The 21349-nt window shown below is 40.2% G+C and overlaps 1 protein-coding gene across 1 annotated transcript in view; it reads right to left on the minus strand.

Moving 5' to 3' along the window:
• Window positions 1-18549, minus strand: part of hdac8 (histone deacetylase 8) — a 38416-nt gene extending 19867 nt beyond the window's left edge. Inside the window, exons 1-9 of the mRNA XM_083993249.1 lie at window positions 18331-18549; window positions 18151-18203; window positions 16630-16760; window positions 14614-14755; window positions 13329-13441; window positions 13080-13157; window positions 12452-12560; window positions 10653-10825; window positions 8707-8801 (exon numbers count right to left, since the gene is read on the minus strand). Coding sequence (XP_083849375.1) covers window positions 8707-8801; window positions 10653-10825; window positions 12452-12560; window positions 13080-13157; window positions 13329-13441; window positions 14614-14755; window positions 16630-16760; window positions 18151-18203; window positions 18331-18444 — 1008 coding nt within the window. The 5' untranslated portion in view covers window positions 18445-18549. The remainder of the gene's footprint in view (window positions 1-8706; window positions 8802-10652; window positions 10826-12451; window positions 12561-13079; window positions 13158-13328; window positions 13442-14613; window positions 14756-16629; window positions 16761-18150; window positions 18204-18330) is intronic.
• Window positions 18550-21349: the final 2800 nt, after the last annotated feature.

Below are 21349 nucleotides of genomic sequence, written 5' to 3' on the forward strand. Positions count from 1 at the left end.
CTGTAATAACACAGTTATATATAAGTATATTTAAAGCAGAAGTAAGTGATATATTTGTGTTAATATAAGTCTTAAATAGTTATATCTTCCGACAGCAATCACTTACATAGAGTGTTTGGTCTGAATCACGGGTCTGTCAGTCCCTCTGCTCTGCTCTGAGCCGAGGAGAAAACATTTATCGTATCCTACAGTTTTTATCCAATGAGGAGAGAGAACGGCATGCAGGGCTGTGTGTGCAGCCAAGGGACGGCGTGAATGTGGCGACGTAGGGACGAGGACTGTTATGGTGCGTTCAAGGAAACTCGTTTTTTTCCGACCTGTGAAGTCGTACCAGTTCGATCTGGTACATAGACTGTACAAAAAGACGTACTGGTACGATTTCACGGGTCGGAAGTTACGAGTGGCCGTTATAGTGACTTTCACCGGTAAAACAGGTCGGAAAAACACGAGTGGGTTGCCTGGAACGCTACAAAGACGTAAGTTGTGACTTGAAGCTGTAATTTATGATTTCAAAAGCCTGTCTGGAACGCAGCATTAGCGAAAACGACCGGATCACTCACTTCTGCTTTAAGGCCTGCATGATATGAGCAAAATGTTCGATGACACTTTTCAATAATGTGATGTGCGACGATATGACTTGCGATGAATGCAAATATCTAAGTGTGCATTTTCCCTTGATGTCTGACGAAGGGCTTGCACCGAAACGTTACACAATAAATTGATGGGAGCCATCTCTGGTGTGCGGACTTCCCTTTCTTTTCATTGAGTATTTACCTTCTAGTCCAGCACCCAGGCCTACAATTTTTTGGGATGTGCGTGTTTTTCTACTTTTTGCATTTTAACCATATATCTTTCTGCTTGAATAGATGAAAGATACCCTGAAACACCGAGAATAATAGAAAAAAATATTTCAGATGTACTTTTATTGAACTAATATCGTATGAATAATCAATCAAGTATACAGAAAGTTAATTTAACCCTCTCCTCACTTATCGCATATCAGGCAACCTTTTGCGATGCAAAGTTTATCAAGCATGTTCGTGTTGCGATGACGATGAAAATACAATTAATCGGTCATTATTATTAGTTTTATAGTAAACAGCATGATGATAATAGTGACTGCAATGGTAGAAAAAGCTGTGTAGTTATACTAGTAAACATAAATTCTAGTAGCGGTATCTAGTAGTAACTATAAAAGTAATGGTAATAACAGCAGTGGTAAGAGTGGGGATGAAAGTATTAGTAATAGTTGCCAAATAATAGAAATATCATTTATAATACTGAATATGTACTTTAAAAAATATTTTTTTTTAAAGATGGAGAACATTTTTGTATGTGTACATGTTTGTGTTTATTCAAGTGAGTGTGTGAGTTAAAAGGAAAATGTACTATAGTGAGAAAGTCCAAGTGTGTGTCCAAGTGCATGCGTCAGACTGTGGACAGTAATACATGTGTGTGTGCGTGTGTGAGTGCATGTTTGTTTTTACAGCGATCAGCAGGATCTCCAGCTATGAAGGACGCCGAGCTGCACAGCGGAGGGGAAAACGTCTCGGAAAACAAATGGCCTGCGTCTGCTATCAAGCTGCTATCTAATAAATGTTTTCAACAAGGAAAGAAAAACGGCCCAATGCCCAAAGTCGCAGTCACATAACGCACGTACGCCTCTCTCTCTCTCTCTCTCTCTCTCTCTCTCTGCTGCTGTTGGACTCTGTCTCACCCTCCATACCTTTTCATCATCCCATCAGCCTTATCTGTCACTTTTCCTTTTAAGGCAGGGAACCCCACAAATAGTAATATTGTGTTTGTTGGGAAAAATGAAAGGAAACCCAGGGGATCTGATTCAGGCCCAGTGCAGCTCATTGAGTAACACGTACATTTTCCTTCCGTCCCTGACCCAGTGTTACTGTGTAAATGTTTGTTTGTGTGTGATTTAATGATAACCCCAACTCTAACAACTTATTTATCCAATAATTTAGTTTCTCGGCTTGTTTTCTCAACATACTCGGGTTGATGAAACACAATAACAACATTGCATCAATCTGCATCTCCTTAGTACATAATCTGGATCCATTTTGGGATAAAATCATTTTCCTTTTGGTGAGATACTGAAGTTTAGTTGTTGTTTAAGTGAATTACTACCTGGCAACTGCAAAACATTATAAATGCCAGCAGACACAGCTTAATACATCTAAACTTTACCGTCAAAAGAGCTATTTATAAGTTTTAATACTGCTGCACAGCTAACGTTAGCATTAGCAGCCGATTACATAACCTGTCTCGAAGAAAGATTTCAGTTCAGTATCAAACTTTAGTCCTTTAGTTGCAAAAAGCTGCTCTGAGTAGCGGAGAACAACCTTGTTCTGCTTCCATTTCTATCGTTTATTCTTCTACCGAAGTTAGCATGCTAACCAGCTAGCCCCAACCCCATTGGGCTCAATTTTCCAATACCGAGTCACTGCAAATTTTATACACATACACACTTGTACATGTATAGATACTATCTAGTTCTATAGGCAACCACAAATGTAACTGAGAACAGAGAAAATGTAGTAAAATGTAAAAAAAAAAATAATACCGTAAGCTGTTTTTTTAACAAATAAAAGGCCAGTGAAAAAATTGAACTAAATGATTCAACTCCTCTAGGATAAACCCTGTCCATGAACCTGAAACACTGCTGCATTAAGAAGATAATTGCAACATAGACAAGACTCCCTGAAGGGAAATAGAACAGGAAACTGACTCTTTTGGCTCATTGTTGGTACATCCCAACATTCGCCAAACACTTTCCCTGACACAACATCTGTCAATACTCTACAGAAGAATCATTTTGAATGGAGGAAGATGAGGATAATGTAATAATCAGCGTCTTCACAGGACATTTTTCTATGCTATTTTGTAAATAGACAAATTTCCCCAGGTCTGGACATGAACACTCTACTCGGACGATGTTTCCGGTGATTGAGCCCGTGGCTCTGGGAGCCGACACATCCCTGACGGCAGCGTGGGGTAGGACAGGAAGTGGCTGCAGACAGGAAGAGAGGAAGTAAAGAGGCGGGACGCTTCCCCGCTGCCAATCTGGGACCAGAGACGTCCTCCCTTCCTGTGTGACTCTGAGACAGACACACATTTGTATTTACTTCTGTTGGGTTTCCAGGAGACAGGAGGATTTCAGGCACGCAGTTGGGCAACGTGGACGCCGTTTGGCTACGGCTCATGGGTCTGTGTGCTTTACCTGGTCCAAGAAGTTGTTTAGTATCTGTCTACAGTCATCAAGTGTTTGCACAGCAACAGAGGTTGACAGGACAGCTTGGTTCCATTACTCTAAATCAATGTCCACTCAGGAGAAAATGATGCAATGCCAAAATCTATTGCCCAACTGATTGAAAACTGGAAATCCTAGAAAGATCCTACCAGGCAGTTTTTCAAATGCAACGAAACAAACGAAAGGACCCTGCACTACCAAGCGTCACATGTTTAAAGTCTATGTACAAGCTCAGTCACGTCACAGGCCTTCCCCTTTGTCCTTATTTTGAGTAATTTGTTGCCGTCTGCCATCCAGAGAAGACGAAAACACTTCAAATATTAAAACGTACAAGAGAAACAAAAACCCCTTGAAGCTGCTCTTATTTGACCATTCTGTGGTCACAGCAATAGAGGGTTTGCAGATGCACCACAAATCTGCTGGCTGCTCCTTCTGGTTTAGTTTTATTTTGTTTATCCTTCATAAAATAATGGTTTTGCCAGATGGTACTTTCTTTTATTTCTGTTTGACAGTTGGCCTAACCTCAGTGCTGCTGGATATCCAAGACAGAGCCCTATGAGCTAGATGTTCGTCAGAGGCCGTTCTCTGAATTGTCATAAAAGACAATGATACACATTTGTCTTTTAGATTTGTTATTGAAGTGCTGATTAAAGAAATTAAGCTTAAGCCTTTTGGATCAGTTGGAATCACATAAGGTAGCCCTAGATTAGGGTCTCATCAGCAATATATCCAGTAGAGTTTTTCATGAAACTTAAAAAAAAAAAAATATCCAAGATGGACATTTGGAAAGCTAATCGTACGTTTTGGCTCCCAAACAACCCGAGGTAAGAGATGATAAGGGATTCTCTGGAAGGACTGAAGGGATTATGGAACCACAACCCGACTCTACAAATATAAGCAAATCAATTCTCCAGTTTCCATGTACGAGTATTTTTTGCATATATTATAGCTTGTGCTTTATGGGCACATTGGAGACAGGAAGGAGAAGAGCAACAGATAGGCGGAGAGATACAGTGTGTGACAAAGAATAAGAGCTGGATTCACACCAGCAACGTTGTGAGTACATGGTATGTGTGTTTTCCCACTGCGGCGCAGGGGCGGCCGCAGGAAGTTTGGATCTGTGGTTTGTTTTTATCAAACCACAGCGAGGCTGGGAGGAACTCAGCTGCTGGGAAATGACCGAAAACAGAATTTGGAGAAGAGGATGGGGTTTGGGGTGGTGCAGGTTGAATTATGAGGAAGGAAGGCAGATGCAGAGCTCCAACTGTTCATCAGACATTACAGTGGCAAAGCCAACTGTCTATCATCTATACTACTATGTTAAAAGTGTCAAATACTCCAAAACATTATTCTGACAAGCCACGATCATAACTCACATGATTTAGGAAAGTTGTTGGGAAAGTAACGTATCTTCTATTAGCATTTCAACAAGCTAACTTTTGGCATGTAACACGAAATATTACAAAACAATACACACCAAAACAATATTATTGGTCATGATTTAAAACTTTATAATTGTTGTGTTAACATACTAACACTTAGCATGTAGTATTTGGAATATTAGCTTATTAGCATTTGACCAATTAGCATTTTTAAAAGCTAAAATTTAAAATGTTTTTAAAGCATTTTTGACATTGCTGGTGTGTAACTGTTTTAATGTTAATAACATTTGTGTTGTTGACATGTTGGCATGTCAGGGCTAACGATTACAATGCTAGCTTGTTCATTTATATGTCTATATAGCCTTTAGCACACTAACTTGTTAGCTAACTATCATCTCATGGTGTCTTTGGTGGCTAATAATCCCAAATCTAACTGAAAACTGAGTTTTAATTTCACATAGATTAGGAATATAACAGAAGATCAATGTATTTTGGAGTTGAATGTGCCATGCCCATGATGATGATATTAATCCAAAAGTTGCCACATTATTCTCTAATCTTTGAGTGAAAGGTGTCATTTGTTTGACTCATTTATAATGATACTGTCTGTGTTCTTGTGTAACTCATAAAGAACACATAAATGTTCTTGGTAAAGCAATTAGCTAAAAACAAAGTAGGATATAAAGACAATCCGCAGTGCCCGCCCAATCAGAGACACAAACTAACCGCTGACCTCTATATCTATTCTTAGCAGACCTCATACCGTTGCCCTCTGATTCACATGTAGATTGGCTCCACAATAGTGGAGGTCAAACGTGTATCAGCTAACCAGTAACGGACAATACAAGTCAACTGGGAAGGTTAATGACTCTGGAGCCTCTACAAAAGCCACTTTTACTTGTGTTTTTATTAGATATTGCAGTATAATAGGTGTGATAGCAGCACGCCATTGTGTGGGTTATCTGCAGTGTAATATTTTGTCTGGTAATCAGGGAATATTACAGCACTATTGTTGATGTGACGGGCCAACTCTGACTGATGATTGTGTTTTTAAGACTACTATTTTTAGCCGTTTAGCCAAGTACACACCAAAAAAAAAACTGCATACTCACTCTCGAAAAAAATACGGTAGATTTAATTGAAAATAAACTGGTCTAAGTAAATATTTACAACTCGATTAAACCAAAACAAATTTGTGTAGATTAGAATTTGAGCAGATAAAACAAACTGGAGCTGTTTGAAGTGCCTGTTTCTCGACGCTGTAAACGAGACGAAGCACCATTTATTATTATAGTTTGACAGGCACTTGTTTCTTACAAGGAAACATTTGGAAAATGAAAACAAATTTAAAAACTGATTTTACTCCTACATGAGTCTTATTTTATTAATGAAAACACTCAATTTCTTCTTCTTAGCAAACAGTCGGACTCTTGTTTCCTCCATTTTATCAGTAATTTATCAAAAAACTGAAATACAAAAAAAAATAAAATAGACCAGTGCATTATCTGACTTTAATGAATGTGTGTATTCATGTGGTCTCGTCTACAGTAGAGCACAAGGGTGGATGGACACACACACACATTCGCTCTCACACACAGAGGGGTACAAAGGTAGTTTTTGTTCCCTGTGTCGCTGGAACTTCAGCTTTGCTTGGTCATCATGGATAAATGCCCCTCTTATCGAGCACAACGGGCTCGGACAGAGCCACAAAGACACACACACACACACACACACACACGCACACACACACAACACACACACATCTGTGTAAAGTTGTGTAGTGCTATGACTTTGGTAGAGATTTACCTTCCAACTTGATCTGTCCTATCCAATAAACGGGGAAAAAGAAGCCAATAAGAAGTACAATATCATATAAAACTGAAACAGCTGGTTCAGTTGTTCCATTTTTGATTTATAGGGAAAATGTGTGTGTGTGTGCGTCTGTGCATGTGTATATGTGTGTGTGTGTGTGTGTGTGTGTGTGTATCCTCGACCTCGTCATCATCATCTTAGGCAGCTGCTTGCACTGATAGTTGCTTTGTTTTCAGTGAGTGCTCCTTAATGAGGTCAAAGGCTATTTAGGGCCACTGGACGCTGACGAGGAGAAACAAGAGGTACCTTCATCTCACACTCACTCAGACACACACACACACAGACACACACACACACACACAGCTATTCATTACATTTGACCAAGACAAGGTCCAAAAATCAGTGGCTGGAGAAAGAGACTCTTTGTGTGTGTGTGAATATAGGAGCACGAAAAGACAGATGGGTCTACTGATTTCTATTTGGAGAGAGGATGAGTCTATTTGATTTACCAGTCACATGGTCACATGTCCTTTCTTTCACAAACAGAAATTACCGAGGCATTTCCCTCCCTCCTCTTCGCTAAAATCTAATCCAATAGGTGGTTTTTGTTTACATCTCACGCCATGACCTAATTGCAGAGAATAACCAGATTAAATCCCAGTTTAAGTTGTTTACATGGTTCATAATCATCTGATTTTTTTTTAAATTGGAGCACGGCTCGAAATGTTGATGTTTGATAATGCTGTTAAAGCGGCACTAGAGGTTGTTTGAGGTGCAGCATCGACCGTCGGTGTGGTACCTGCAGGGGATTATTGTCAGTTTGGAAGAGCAGCAGCACAGGAGCCGAGAGCAGTTTAAGTGAATGCTGCATTTTTATTATTTCCACAGCGATGTTGCATCCTGCATCTCTGACTCATCCAAATCTGAAATGATGCAGTGAACTCACGATTTGTGTGTTTGCTTTTAAAGTCAATCTAAAATGGACAGAGCATCTATTAACTGAGGATATATGATGAAAAAATAAAGGAGCAGAGGAATTGTGGGTTTTTTTCCTTACAGAACATAAGTGGTTTAAGGTCTAGAACAATAAAAGTAGCAGTAAAATCTTAATAATATCCATTTGTGTATTATTTTGAGCAGTTTGCTGCTTTTATATAAAGTCAGGAGATACCATGACCATGTCCTGTTCTGCTATATTGATATAACAGGAAAAACTACATAGTAATACACAGGGTTCCTACACATTTGACATTTCAAAATGCCATACATTTTCCAAACCCTAATTTTCAGACTTCTCTGTGAAAATAATTCAAATAATTCGTGACATTTGAGTGATTAGATGTGTATCATGTAAATAAATTATGCAATTTAACATTTGTTTTCATTATTCTGAATGTGTATGCCATTATGTAACCTAATAATTTCCAGAAGATTACAGCTAGGTACAATAGCGCATACAACATAATTTTCCCAAATACAAAGACCAAACCCAGAGAGGTATATAAGATAAATACAGTATATTTCCGTACAATAGTTTCCATTTTCCGTACCTTTCCAGACCTGGAAATGTATAAAATCAAATTCCATACTTTTCCATACTTCGTAGGAACCCTATATACTGCTCTTTGTTTTGAATTCGACTCATTTATCATAACTTTATTTAGTTTTTACTTTGGTTTTTCAATCCAAAAAGTTCAATAAATGCAACAATGAGTAAATCTCAATACTGATTAAAATAATCAGGATGATGATTTGTGGCCATAACGGAGCCGCCCTGCTCCATTTAGTTTCTAATTCACCTGTCTGGCAGGAACGGAGCGGAGCGGAGAGAGGAGACGGTGTTGGACGAGGTGGACAGAGAGGAATTGTCAACACCGCCGCCCTTCTCTCCCTCTCTCTCCACTTACACTGTCTGACTCACCTGGAGACAAACCCCTTTATTGAGAAGAAGGCGGCCATCTTTGATTAGCCAGAGTGACTCAGCAGACGGCGAACACAAGGGGGTGTGTTTGCGTTTTTTTATATGTGCGTGTGTGAGTGAGTGTGTGTGTGTGTGGCTTCGTTTTGTGTGACAGTGCGATGAATGAGCACATTTGTATTTGTGACCATGTGGGAATATGTAAATGTGTGTGTGGTGACTACAGCCACGGCGGTGAGGGAATGTGTGTGTGTGTGTGTGTGTGTGTGTGTGTGTGTGTGTGTGTGTGTGTGTGTGTGTGTGTGTGTGTGTGTGTGTGTGTGTTGTGGTACCTCGTGGTCTGGGATCTCGGAGGACAGAGTCTTTCCCAGCACGGCGGCCGTCAGGTACGTCCAGCAGCGAGCCGTGTTGGCCAGGTTATAACCTCCTGGTGAGAGAGAGGAAGGAAGTCACGTTACCTGCTGCTGCTGCATGTATGTATGTACGACATCGTGATCACTGAAACCTCCCAAAGTTCATCTGACAACAGCTGGAAAGTTTATTTTAAATTATAATGCGAGGACCAAACAGTTTCATTTTAACCAATTCTAGTCGACCCATACAGACAGTTATCATACAGTATATATGTCCCTATATAAATAGCGATGTTGACATCTATGCCACCCATTACTATCACATAGTATACATCTTCTGGATATATGAAGATGCATGTTATAGCATACATGAAATATCTACAGTACAATTTATGGTAAATGGTCTGTATTTATATAGCGCTTTTACTATACCTGTAACGATACCCAAAGCGCTTTACAGTACATCGCATTCACATCATTCTGCGCTAACCACGACCCATCAGGAGCAAGGTGGGTAAGGTTTCTCGCCCAAGGACACTACGGCAACCGGGACAGAGCGGGATTCGAACCGCAAACCCTCTGATCATTGGACGACCCGCTCTACCGCCTGAGCCACTGCCGCCCAATTTATGAATGTACATATAAATTATATATTTTTAAAAAATCCCTATATGACCAATTTTATTTGGTATTAGATGTTGTGACCATACATGTTCACAATATTTGTATCTGTATGTGACAATTTGTTTTCAGATCAATACTAAAATATTATTATCTTCTTATTCTTTGGACCTTTCTGTATATAATAGCCACCTATATTGAAAGGTGTTGGGGTGGAGCTCAAGGTGCTTTTAGTTATTATGGTCGAACGAACACTGTGGAACTCTTTACCCATTGAACTCATCTCCAACAATATCTTCTTTTAAGTGTAATCTGAAAACATATCTGTTCTCACAAGCTTTTAATTAGTTTTTTTGTTTGTTTGTCTTAACACGATGGCTTTTGTTTTGAAATGCACTCACATGTATATGAAATGTGCTATATAAATAAAATTGACATTGACATTGGATATATAGGGAATTCATATGTATAACATGTCCATAATATAAACAGAAAATGTACATATATATATATATATATATATATATATATATATATATATATATATATATATATATATATATTAGTAGAGGTTAGTTTTATTTGTCGATAAAATATTATGTGCATATTATATATATATGTAGTAGGTTGTTATATATGTTATACAAACAAGTCAAACATATGGACATATAATACATTCCCTTATAGGAAAGACATGAACTGAAAAAGAGGAATGAAGGGGTCAAAAACTGACAAAACCGACTCAACAAAAGTTCAAAAAGTCATCAGCTCTGTCTCTCGCGTGCAAAAAGACAAGTAGTAGAAGAAAAGTGTGAAGGGGGACGAAGACAGACATCAAGAGGCCGAGAAAGAGAGGAGGATGTAACGAAGAGAAAGTATGTAGGACAGAGAGAGAGAGGGAGAGAAAGGAAGAGAGGTGGGATTGTAGTTGAGTAAAATGGCTTCATTGTGTCGTATAATTAGTAGCTATCATCTGGCCAAAGGGGCTGAGGGGTCTGGAACAGAGCACGGTGTGTGTGTCTGTGTGTGTGTGTGTGTGTGTGTGTGTGTGTGTGTGTGTGTGTGTGTTCGTGCAAGTGAGTAAACCACTGAGAGTCAAAGCCAATGCAAACACACACAAAGGACGTGTCACATTGTCTACTTTACATTTGCATTATTTCAATACCACACACACACACACACACACACACACACAACACATGGACTTCACATCTAGACATTCATGCACAAAAATAAAAAAATAAAAAACCAAAACTTCTGCTAGAATAATAAACACACAGACAAGACGGACAGATGTGTGTTACCTCCTCCCAGCAGCAGTGTGGGGAGCTGCCACTGCAGGACGTGCTGCAGACACTTGGCCACGCCCACCGGGGTCATGTTGAAGGAGCACATGGGGTCGCCCGCCATCGTGTCGGCGCCCAGCTGCATCACCACCGCCTCCGGGTTGAACTGCGCCCGCACTTCCTGCATCACGCTGCACAACCACACACACACACACAGCAGGTAAACACATTTTATCCACTACTGTACTATAATCATGCTCGACCAATCGGACGTTACGGAACGATCATCCACGATCTGTTCCACCAATCAGAAGTCACCGGTCATTATCGCTTCATTCATGACGGAGGGAGAACTTAAAACTTTTAACTTATTCTGCTTTTCCAACTTTTCACACTTATAAATACGTTTAAAATGTTGGATACCTGCTTTAGAGGACGTGTGTTGAAGTTTCAGGAGCTCTGAGCCGCCGCAAACGCTCGAGTTTGGAGAGTTTTTTCTAAAGTCTCTTTTTGTAACATCACAACTTGAGTGGAAGTTACTATACGTGACCAGCAACAAGTCAGCCTGGCACAAGTCGTGTAAACAAAGAAAAATAAAAATAAAAAAAATTTAAGGGAGTGATTTTCGCTTTTTTGCAGAACATGCGAGTAGAAATCATGAAGAAGCCACTCCATGCTTCAAATAACAGTATTGGTGCTTAAGCAGTCGTGTAATTTGCAGACTTTTAGTGGGAGGTTGACGTTATATCTAACTATACGATTATAATATGAGATGTGGTGGAATTTAGCGTTTACCATTCAGAGATCAGGATATATGTGTTTTCGTTGGGTGGGTTGGACTCTGGGTCCAAGGATGAAGTCGACAGTTTTATTATGCCAAAGTAGTGAACAAGCCAATTTCTGTACTGTTCAGTTACCGGGTGAGACACCTTCCTGCCCCACTGGACTCCAATATCATAATAAAATGAGCATAACAGGTCCTCTCTAAATCGAAACCAGGATCAAATCATCAACAAGTGTCATAAAGCGTAGTTCCACTCACGGCCACTAGTTGGCAACTTAAAAAAAAAAATCTCTGTCTGGGAAAATCCATATGAGTTCCCTCTAGGAGCAAATGAATGATTAGTTTTCCCTTCAAGAAAAATGTAAATGTTCAACAAAAATTTAATTATTCTGATTGTATTTCTCCGCGTTGACGTAGAAAATTCACTTTTCAAACAAAAACACATCAAGTCTCACACCAGGGGTGCGTTGGTTCATGTGTGTGTCAGCCAATCACAGCTCGGCCGAGGATTCGTCTCTTAACTCCATGAATCAAAATATCTCCTCACAGTCCTATGATGTCATGGATAACACTTAACACTGTGGCTGGCTACAGCGCTGATGGGAAAATCAGATGACACTATGTGTGTGTGTGTGTGTGTGTGTGTGTGTGTGTGTGTTTTGGAGGTTTTCTGGGTAACTACATGTTCAAAGTTAAAAGTTTAAGACCTTGTGTAGGAGGGAATTCCCTGTTGAAGTGTCCTTGAGCACAAAAACCCTGAAGCAGCAGCAGCAGCAGCAGCAGCAGCAGCAGCAGCAGCAGCAGCAGCAGCAGCAGCAGCTCTGAGGCGTGCGCTCTGTGACTGACCCCGACCTCCTGACTCCCACAGAGGGAGGAAGAACACAACTCCTCCACTGGGACGTTGGAGGAAAATATTTCTTACAGGTTGCCCCTGAGCTGCACGGGGAGTCTCCCATACTCTACTCTATACGTATGCGTGTGTATATATATGTGTGTGTGTGTTGTGAGAGTGAGAGAAAGTGTAAGTGTGTACCTGGTAAAGATCTGGTAGTATCTGTCGTCCTTGATGCCGTCCTCCAGCGGGACGTTCACGGCATACCAACGGCCTTTACCCAGCCCCGTGTCACACAGGTCGCCAGTACCTACATATACACACATACAAATATAAATACCGTAATAATAATAATAATAATAAAAGCTTTTAATCAGGACTCAAAAGTAGTCCATCGTTTAAAAAAGAGTAAGAGATATGATATAAAAGCCACAATAATGTTTCAGACCGAGGAATTTACTAGGACGATGAGTAGATGGCTGATCTGCAGCCATTATTTGAACTTATTTTATGCTACGTTTTTGTTGTTGTTGTTCTTCTTCCGTTTCTTCTTTGCTTGGATACATGTATTATCTAATTTGTGAAAGGATTTCTTGAAAAAAGGGCTAGATAACATAAGTTCCTTTTAGCCCCTTTTCATTCAAGAGTTGCATAATTGTTTTGTTTTTTTTAATTGTTTTATTTTCTTTTTTCAATGAATGAAACAGATAAACTAAAACTAAACTAAACCAATAAATAAAATAATCACACATTTACATTTACACACACACACTTATCTTTCCAGTGTCTTATCACAACGCAGGTTAAACACACTGCATCTTAAACCGACCTGGGAAGAATCCCGGGGAGAACTTGTGCAGCGAGACGGTCATGACTTTAGATGTGAAGCTGAAGGCGTCTTCTACACCTGAGGACAGAGAGAGAGAGAGAGAAGAACTGACTTCTACAAGTTTACAGACACTCACTCCATTAGATTTCAGGCTGATAGTGAAAAAGAAAAGAAGCTAATTTGTAATTAAACACTGTCTGGTAAACAGAGTTTGGGTTACTGTTGTGTGTGTGTGTGTGTGTTGTGTACCATCTCCGTGATGCAGGTCAACATCTACGTAGAGGACGCGCTCGTATTTCTCTCTCAGCTTGAGGATTCCCAACACAGCGTCGTTCACGTAACAGAAACCCGACGCCTCGTCTCTGGAGGAGAAAGAGAGAACTAATATTTAAACATCCACTCATCAGGTCGTTTCATGTGCAAACTTGGTTTTGGAAAGTTCACACTTTGGTTCAATGAGACAAATCTCCACGAAAACTGATCTAGAGTCGGTTTTCCTTGCGTTACAGTCAAAGTTGAACTTGTTCCTTGGCCTTTGACATCTAATAAGACGTTGACTCCGTCTGATTTTATTTTATTTTATCTTATTTTATTGTTTTTATGGTACCGTTATTATTTTTTACCCATGTTGTATGTCTTTTAATTTGTTTTATTGGTGTTTATATGTAATTTTAACCCTTATGTGAGCTGTTATGTCTTTTCTTTCTGATGCTTTTTATGTATTACTCTGTGCAGCACTTTGCTCCACTGTGGAAGCTTTAAAGGGATAGTTCAACATTTTTCCAAATTGGCCCATTGCCATAATCCCTATAATCATAGCAGTATAGGTTCGTTACCTTTAATTATCGGTGCAAGATGTTTTTAGAACGGCGGAGCAGAGCCGCGAGCTGCTCAGAGCTACGCTACCGAGGCTAATTGGATTTCTTGGTTTCCCTCATCAAACTCAGCAAATACACAATCCAACAACTCCAAAACGCTCTGGTGGACAAGTTGTGACCTGCACATTCACCACGCTATGAGATAATAACAGAACGTTACCAGAGGTAAATACAGAGACTGCTTAAAAAACTGCCCTCGACGACGACGGACACACGCATCAGCTGTTTTGCATGAATTTACCTCTAAAACAACTCTGTCTGGTAACGTTCTGTTATTATCTCATAGCTCCTGGTGAATGTGCAGGTCACAACTTGTCCACCAGAGCGTTTTGGAGTTGTTGGATTGTGTATTTGATGAGTTTGATGAGGGAAACCAAGAAATCCCATGAGCCTCCGTAGCGTAGCTCTGAGCAGCTCACGACTCTGCTCCGCCGTTCTAAAAATAGCTTGCACCGACAATTAAAGGTAACAAACCTACTGCTATGACTATAGGGATTATGGCAATGGGCCAATTTGCCAAAATGTTGAACTATCCCTTTTAAAGTGCTCAACAAATAAAGTTTGATTGGACTGTTCAACATGTTTTAGCTTCTCAGATTTGTATGATTTTGACACGCTGCTGAGTTGAACTGGCGTCTTTGAGGCGTCTTTCTTACTTCTTCGCATGGTGCCAGCCTCCGGCCCAGTTGATGGCCACTTCACACTTCTGGTCGTGCAGACACTGGGCGGCGGTCAGCGTGGCGCCCCCTACTGCTGCCGCGTAGTCGTATATCCCCTCCACGATGGGGCAGTCATAACCTGGAGGAAGATTAATATCACAAAATGTCAAAAAAAAATGACAAATATTGTATATATTGTATAATTCACACTGATGTGAGTGTGAGTAAAACAAACGCATTGAACAAACAGGAAGATCGATCACGTCACCAGGTAAAACTCAAGAGGAAAATCTATTCATTCTTTTTTCAATTTTCTCAGGAACACTTTACTTTATGGCTTGTGATGGACACTTTGTATTTTTTTCCGGGCACAGCTCATGACCTCACAAAGAAAAAAGGTTCAAAAGAAAAAACTGACGGGAGAAGAATGGGTCGACGAGACAAAGGAAGAGAAGAGTAAAAGGGAAAAGGGAAAGGGAGGGAGGAGGATGGAGATGAGGGGATGTGATCGATGGAGGACAATGGAGTGTGGCATCATATAAATTGACTAGAGGTTATAGAGAAAGAGAGAGAGGAGAGTCTTTATCCAGGAAAAGGTGGAGTGTTTTTTTGCCTTTTGTGGCCAGACAGAGGGATGGAGCAGAGAGAGAGAGAGAAGTGTGTGTGCAGAATACAAAAGGAGGAAGAGGACAGGATGAGGGATGAGTTGAGGAGACAAAGAAGAGCAGAGGTGAAGGAGAAGAGAGAGAGAGAGGATGAGTCAGAGCAAAGAAAACAACTCAGGGATCCGTCTAAAGTTAGAAATGTAAACTTTTGTTTGGAGAACGCGGAGCTCGGACGGCAGCTTCAGGTGAGATGAAGGAACTCTGGATTTAAATATCCCAGATTTAGATTTTATTAAACACTTGGCTGAATTTGTACCTTTTTCTTTATTATCTAGTGTTACACCACCACCTGCTGTCCACAAACAGGTACTGCATGTGAATCCTTATTAGACTTCTCCACCCCTCTTTCCACTTTCATCCCTCTGTTTCCTCGTTTATTTAACCCTCCTGTTGTCCTACTGGGTCAAGGAAAGGAAGAAGAAGGAAGGATGGAGGAAAAGCCTCCATCCTTCAAAAGCCGGATTGGAGCCTGTGGCTACAATCCAGCTTGTTTACGATTTTATGTTTCGTTCATGAACTTGCACTGTCCCACTTCAAATAAATTGAATTGAATTGAATTGAAAAGAAAGAAAGAAAGAAAGAAAGAAAGAAAGAAAGAAAGAAAGAAAGAAAGAAAGAAAGAAAGAAAGAAAGAAAGAAAGAAAGATGGAGGAGGAGGAGGAGGAGGAGGGGTCAAGGGAAGGAAGAAGAAGTTAAGGATGGAGAGAAAGAAAGAAAGAAAGAAAGAAAGAAAGAAAGAAAGAAAGAAAGAAAGAAAGAAAGAAAGAAAGAAAGAAAGATGGAGGAACAGATTGGGTCAAGAAATGAAGAAGGAAGGATGGAGAGAAAGAAAGGAGGAGGAAGAAAGAAGGAAGGATTGGAAAAGTGATGGTGGAAAGAAAGACAGGAGACAGGAAGGAAAGAAGAATGGAAAAGGAGAACAGATTGGTTCTGGGGACGAAGAAGGAAGGACCAAGGGAAAGAAGGGAGGAAGGAAGGAAGTGAAAAGGGTGGTGGAAAGAAGGAAGGAGAAATGGAGGAACAAGAAAAGAAAGGAGTGGGGAAAGTAGAGGAAGGAGAAGGGAGAAGGAAAGGAGAGGGGGGTAGAGAGAAAGAAGGAAAGGAGGAAAGATATGTCTTTAAAGAATAAGAGAGCTCACTCACATTATAGTTGAAAGTCTTGTTTCTAAGTTTAACTGCAGGTATTTTCTATTATAAATCACTTTGAGCGACTATCTCCATATAAGAACTGGTCTGTAAATAGATTTTATCATTATTGTTATTGTTCATTTATAAAATAAAGGTGGGTAGGTAGATTCTTGTTAAGTTCCTGTGGCCAGTAAAAGTTGTTGTCCCCGGCACCTCTCACCCAGGCCGTAGTCGGTCGACTGGGGGTCGTCGTTGTCTCCGTCCTGGCTGATCTTACAGAGATGCTCCAGGTACGAGTCTGTGTGGAACTTGGCCATTTCCTCTATGGAGGCGACGCGAGGCTTCACTACGCTGGAAGAACACAAGACAATACAAGTGTTACACACAGTTTCTGCAACAACAGTTCATAAAGGAGGGTTGTTGTTTAAAGTCTGGTTTAAATTAGTTCAACAAATGAAAACAAACACACCTTCATCTCTTTTATTTTGCATCCTTACTTATTAATCTAGCTACTTTTTGTACTCTAACAACTCATAAATCTCAGTTCAGATAGCGTCAGCAGATGTCTCAACTCCTTTTAGTTAACACATGATCATTTAAATCATTTTTCAAACAGAAAAACTTTCTCCAGCTTCTAAAATGTGAGAATTTATTAGTTTAGTTTAGTTCAGTCTCATCTTGTACTAAAACAAACATTTTAGGATATTTGACTATTGGCTGACATTTCATAATGTCATCTGGTTGTTAGTTACTTTGACAGAGTTTCATTGCTGTTTTATCTCTGTTTTCTGATGTTTTATACAGGAATATACACAAATACATAACATAACATTTAGTATGTCTATAATATAACATGCACATATCTGCATTGGCAAGGCATGTCAATATATGAAACTATTTGAATTCCTAATATGATTTGTAGTAGTACAGTGCCTTGCAACAGTATTCACATTTTGTCACGTTACAACCACAAACTTTAAATGTATTTTATTGGGATTTTATGTGATAGACCAACACAAAGGAAGTGGAAGGAAAATGATACGTAGTGTTCAAGTTTTTCTACAAATAAAAATCGGAAAAGTGTGGCGTGCCGTGCATATTATGTATCCAGCCACTGCTGAGTCACTAATGTGTTGAACCACCTTTCACTGCAGTTACAACTCCAAGTCTTTAGTGTGTCTCTACCAACTTTGCACATCTACAGTCTGCAGTTTTTGCCAATTCTTCTTTGCAGAACAGCTCCAGTTGAGTCAGATTGGACGGAGAGCATCTGTGTACAGAAGTTTGCAAGTCCTGCCACAGATTCTCAACAGGATTTAGGTCTGTTGACTGGGCCGATCTAACACATGGATATGCTTCGATCTAAACCAGTCCATTGTAGATCTGGCTCTATGTTTATGGTCGTCTCTTCCTGCCTTTAACAGCTTTTCCTCCAGGATTGCCCTGCATTTATCTCCACTTCACAATTACGCACTACTTTGTGTTGGTCTATCACATGAAATCCCAATAACACACATTTAAGTTTGTGGTTGTAACGTGACAAAATGTGGACAAGTTCAAGGGGTATGAATACTTTTGCAAGGCACTGTAAGCCAAACCCTAACCCTTTAGCAGGAGCTACCCAAACAAGATGCCTCTGTGCATCATGTGGATCTGCACAGCTCTCTGATGCGACTAACTTACAGGTACTTTAATCTTATGTTTGTGTGAGGAAACACAAACTCCAACAACAACAACTCACCTCATATTATCCAGCAGCCCGTAGGCCTCTATCAGTGAATGGACCATACTCGCCTAGAAACAGTGAAAAAAAACAAAACAGAAACCACTCGTTATAACCCGACAGATGTGGACAGATGTGAACTGGAGGAGACCAGCTTCAACGCAGCCCTGCTCATTCCATAAAAGAAACATAACTCACCCGGTTTGGCACTTTGGATAAAGTGTCACAGGTCTCGATGTACTCCGGACTGTAAACATAGGCGACCCTCCGCGTATCGCCGCTGTCTTCATCGCTGTCTCCTCTGCGACTCATTTACGACGGAGGGAAAAAAAAACCTTCAATTATTTCAATTACTGAAACTGAAGCTAAAACAAAAGTCACAGTGAAGCGATGAGAGAAGCAGCAGCGGCGGCGGCGTCCTGTTCGTTGCTCCGTGTGTTACACCGTCAACAGTCCCCCTCTCTCCCTCGCTCTTCACCCGGTGAAAAACGGTCCGAGGCCGGTCATCTCCGCTCGGTTGGAGAGAAGATGAAGACAATAAAATGTGTAAATGTGGAGGAGCTATTTTGTATAATTTCACACGGGAACAATGAGATTATTTTAGCGACGGTTAAAATGGAAAGATGCTGCTAACGGTCGCTTTAAAAAATCAAATCCAACGTTCCACCGCCCGGACGTTTGTTACGCACGGAGCGTGAAACGAAATGCATTCTGGGACTTTTTTGTAGTTTTTTTCCCCCCTAAAAGTAGCCAAAGGGCTAACCGTTGATGAATTTGGTGTTAGCAAGGAAACGACATACAGTAAGTAGTAATAGTTAACCTCTTTTTTTCCCTGTGCTTTGAACATGTATTGTTTGGCTAAAGAAAAACAATACTATATCATCAATCTTATTATACAATTAGCCAAATGGCACATTCATAAATGTTGTTACACTAATCAAAAACCACTTTTTCTTATTTTTGAAAATGAAGCCAAGCAATACATTAACTCATTGGCTGCCATTGACGTCTATAGACGTCAATCTAATTACAACCGTTCACTGCCATTGACGTCGATAGACGTCAATTGCGTTTTTCAACGGTAAGGGCTGGAGGAAGGTCTGGCGGAGCTTGTCCATCAATATCAGGCTTGTAAACTAGTGTAAAGATGTGTAGCGGCCTGTAGGGGGCAGCAGTGCCCTCTTTGGATGAGAGATCAGCATGTATTACGGTATGAGAAGAAGAAGCGAGATGACAAGAGATATGCTAAAGAAACTTATGCACGGAGCCTATGTGTTCCGCACGTCGGCACATTATGTACCGTGTGTGTCGCGGTAGTTCGGAGAGGAAGAGGGTCGCGATCGTGAGAAAATGACGGAGATCATTGAAAAAGACACCGACGACCGACACCGACGCTGGACACCGGCGATCAAGCCGGGCCGAGCGGCCGGTGAGAGAGTCAGCAGCTGACGGTGTCACCACAGACCAGAGCCCAGCTCAACTGACGGCTCGGTGGACGTGACCCGAGCGATTCCGTCCGGATCAACCAGGAGCAGCAGCGTCCCCACGCTCCAGAAAGACATGAAGGTAATAATATAATACATCAATGGTAAAAATAATAAAATAAACTAACTTGCTAGCGAGCTAACTTTTACTGCTTAGAGAAGGGCGGATCGCTTTGATCGGAAAGGTAAAAAAAAAAAAAAAAACTCCACATCACACTTGACTACATCTAAGAGATGTATTTTTATGGTAATTCTATATATTTCTATAATTTACAGGTGGTGGATCGAGCAGTGGTCGACCATGGGGCAGAGGTCATGTGACAGCTACAAACGTACAAAAAAGTTAATGCATTTTTACTGATATTTGTAAATAAATTATTATTTTGCCATCAAAAGTCCTTTCTCAGTGTTGTTTTTGTTGTTTTATAGAAGGAAAACACTGTTCAGATGTGTGAGGTGTCACTAAAGCAAAAAATATCAACGTCAAAGTCACTGTTCTGCTTGACATGTTTCTTTCCACAAAAAGCTTGTTTTCTCAGTGTTTTGGTCAAAAACTGCTGTTTTTGGCGAAACCAGCCTATGTTCTACTGCTGTTTACAAAAGAACGGAAAAAGGTAGAAACAAACTTTTTTTTCCCTATTGAACAAAGAGAGTCTACTTTTCTCTTGGTAGTTTCGGTGTTTATATAGTCATAGAACACAATATTCTGTGGGTCTTATAAGATCGTTCAAAATGCTCTAAAATGGCTGGCAGTATGGGGCTCTCTGCTCTGAAAATGGCTGGCAGCCAATGAGTTAAAGGTGTACAGAAAAGAAAATTGAATTTGAGCCCACTTTGGGTCATAAAATTAATGTGATAACTCATCTTTCAGACGTTGTAGGCCAAACTTTGTGCAAAATTCTATTTTTGAGTAAATCCGGGATGAAAGTGTGTATTTTTTTTTCGCATTGGATAATGCAGGCGCACGGATTATACGTCAGCCTGTACACGATTCACCAGCCACTGATATTGGATCCGTCATCCGTCATTCAAACGTCTGAGACACGCACACACACGGAGCTCGGGCTCGCCCCAAGCTTTGAATATCCCGCCCGCTCGATAACGACCAATCAAATTCGTTTTCCTCACTCGGGTAAACTCGTGTTGCAGCTCGTGACAACTCGGCGCGACAAACAGGACAAACGGCCATTTCTGTACACCTTTAAGTCTATTAAAAAATCCATCAACATGAAAGCTATAAAAACTTTGAATTTATGTACACTTTACAATGTTTTTGTATGAAAGCTTGTCTCTGCATTGTATTGTCTGTATTGAAACCCCCTGGCGATGTTCTGTTGGTGTATTGAATTGTATTGCACCATGATGACTTATTAAAGTTTCTAAAAAAAAAAAAAAAAAGTAATAGTTAAAATGCTTGGACTCCATATTGAATATTGTTTGTATTGTAGTTTATGTGGATTAGAAAACAAAACAAACCCTGATACCTAGCCTATTTACACCAAAATGTTGATTTGATGAGAAATACTGAGGAAAGAGTCAACTTTTTGGACAACAAGATAGACAAAGGGTTTTATTTATGTTGTACAACTGATATTATTTTTATTCAGCAGAAGATAGCCCATAACTTTACATATCACACACATAGCCTATGAATTAAGAATTTTCTTAACATCATAGAAATCTTACCATGAAGGCTATAAGACATGAGGATTTTTCAATATAGCTAGTACAAT

The sequence above is a fragment of the Trachurus trachurus genome (genome assembly GCF_905171665.1).
Source record: "Trachurus trachurus genome assembly, chromosome: 18".
Classification (NCBI taxonomy): Eukaryota; Metazoa; Chordata; class Actinopteri; order Carangiformes; family Carangidae; genus Trachurus; species Trachurus trachurus.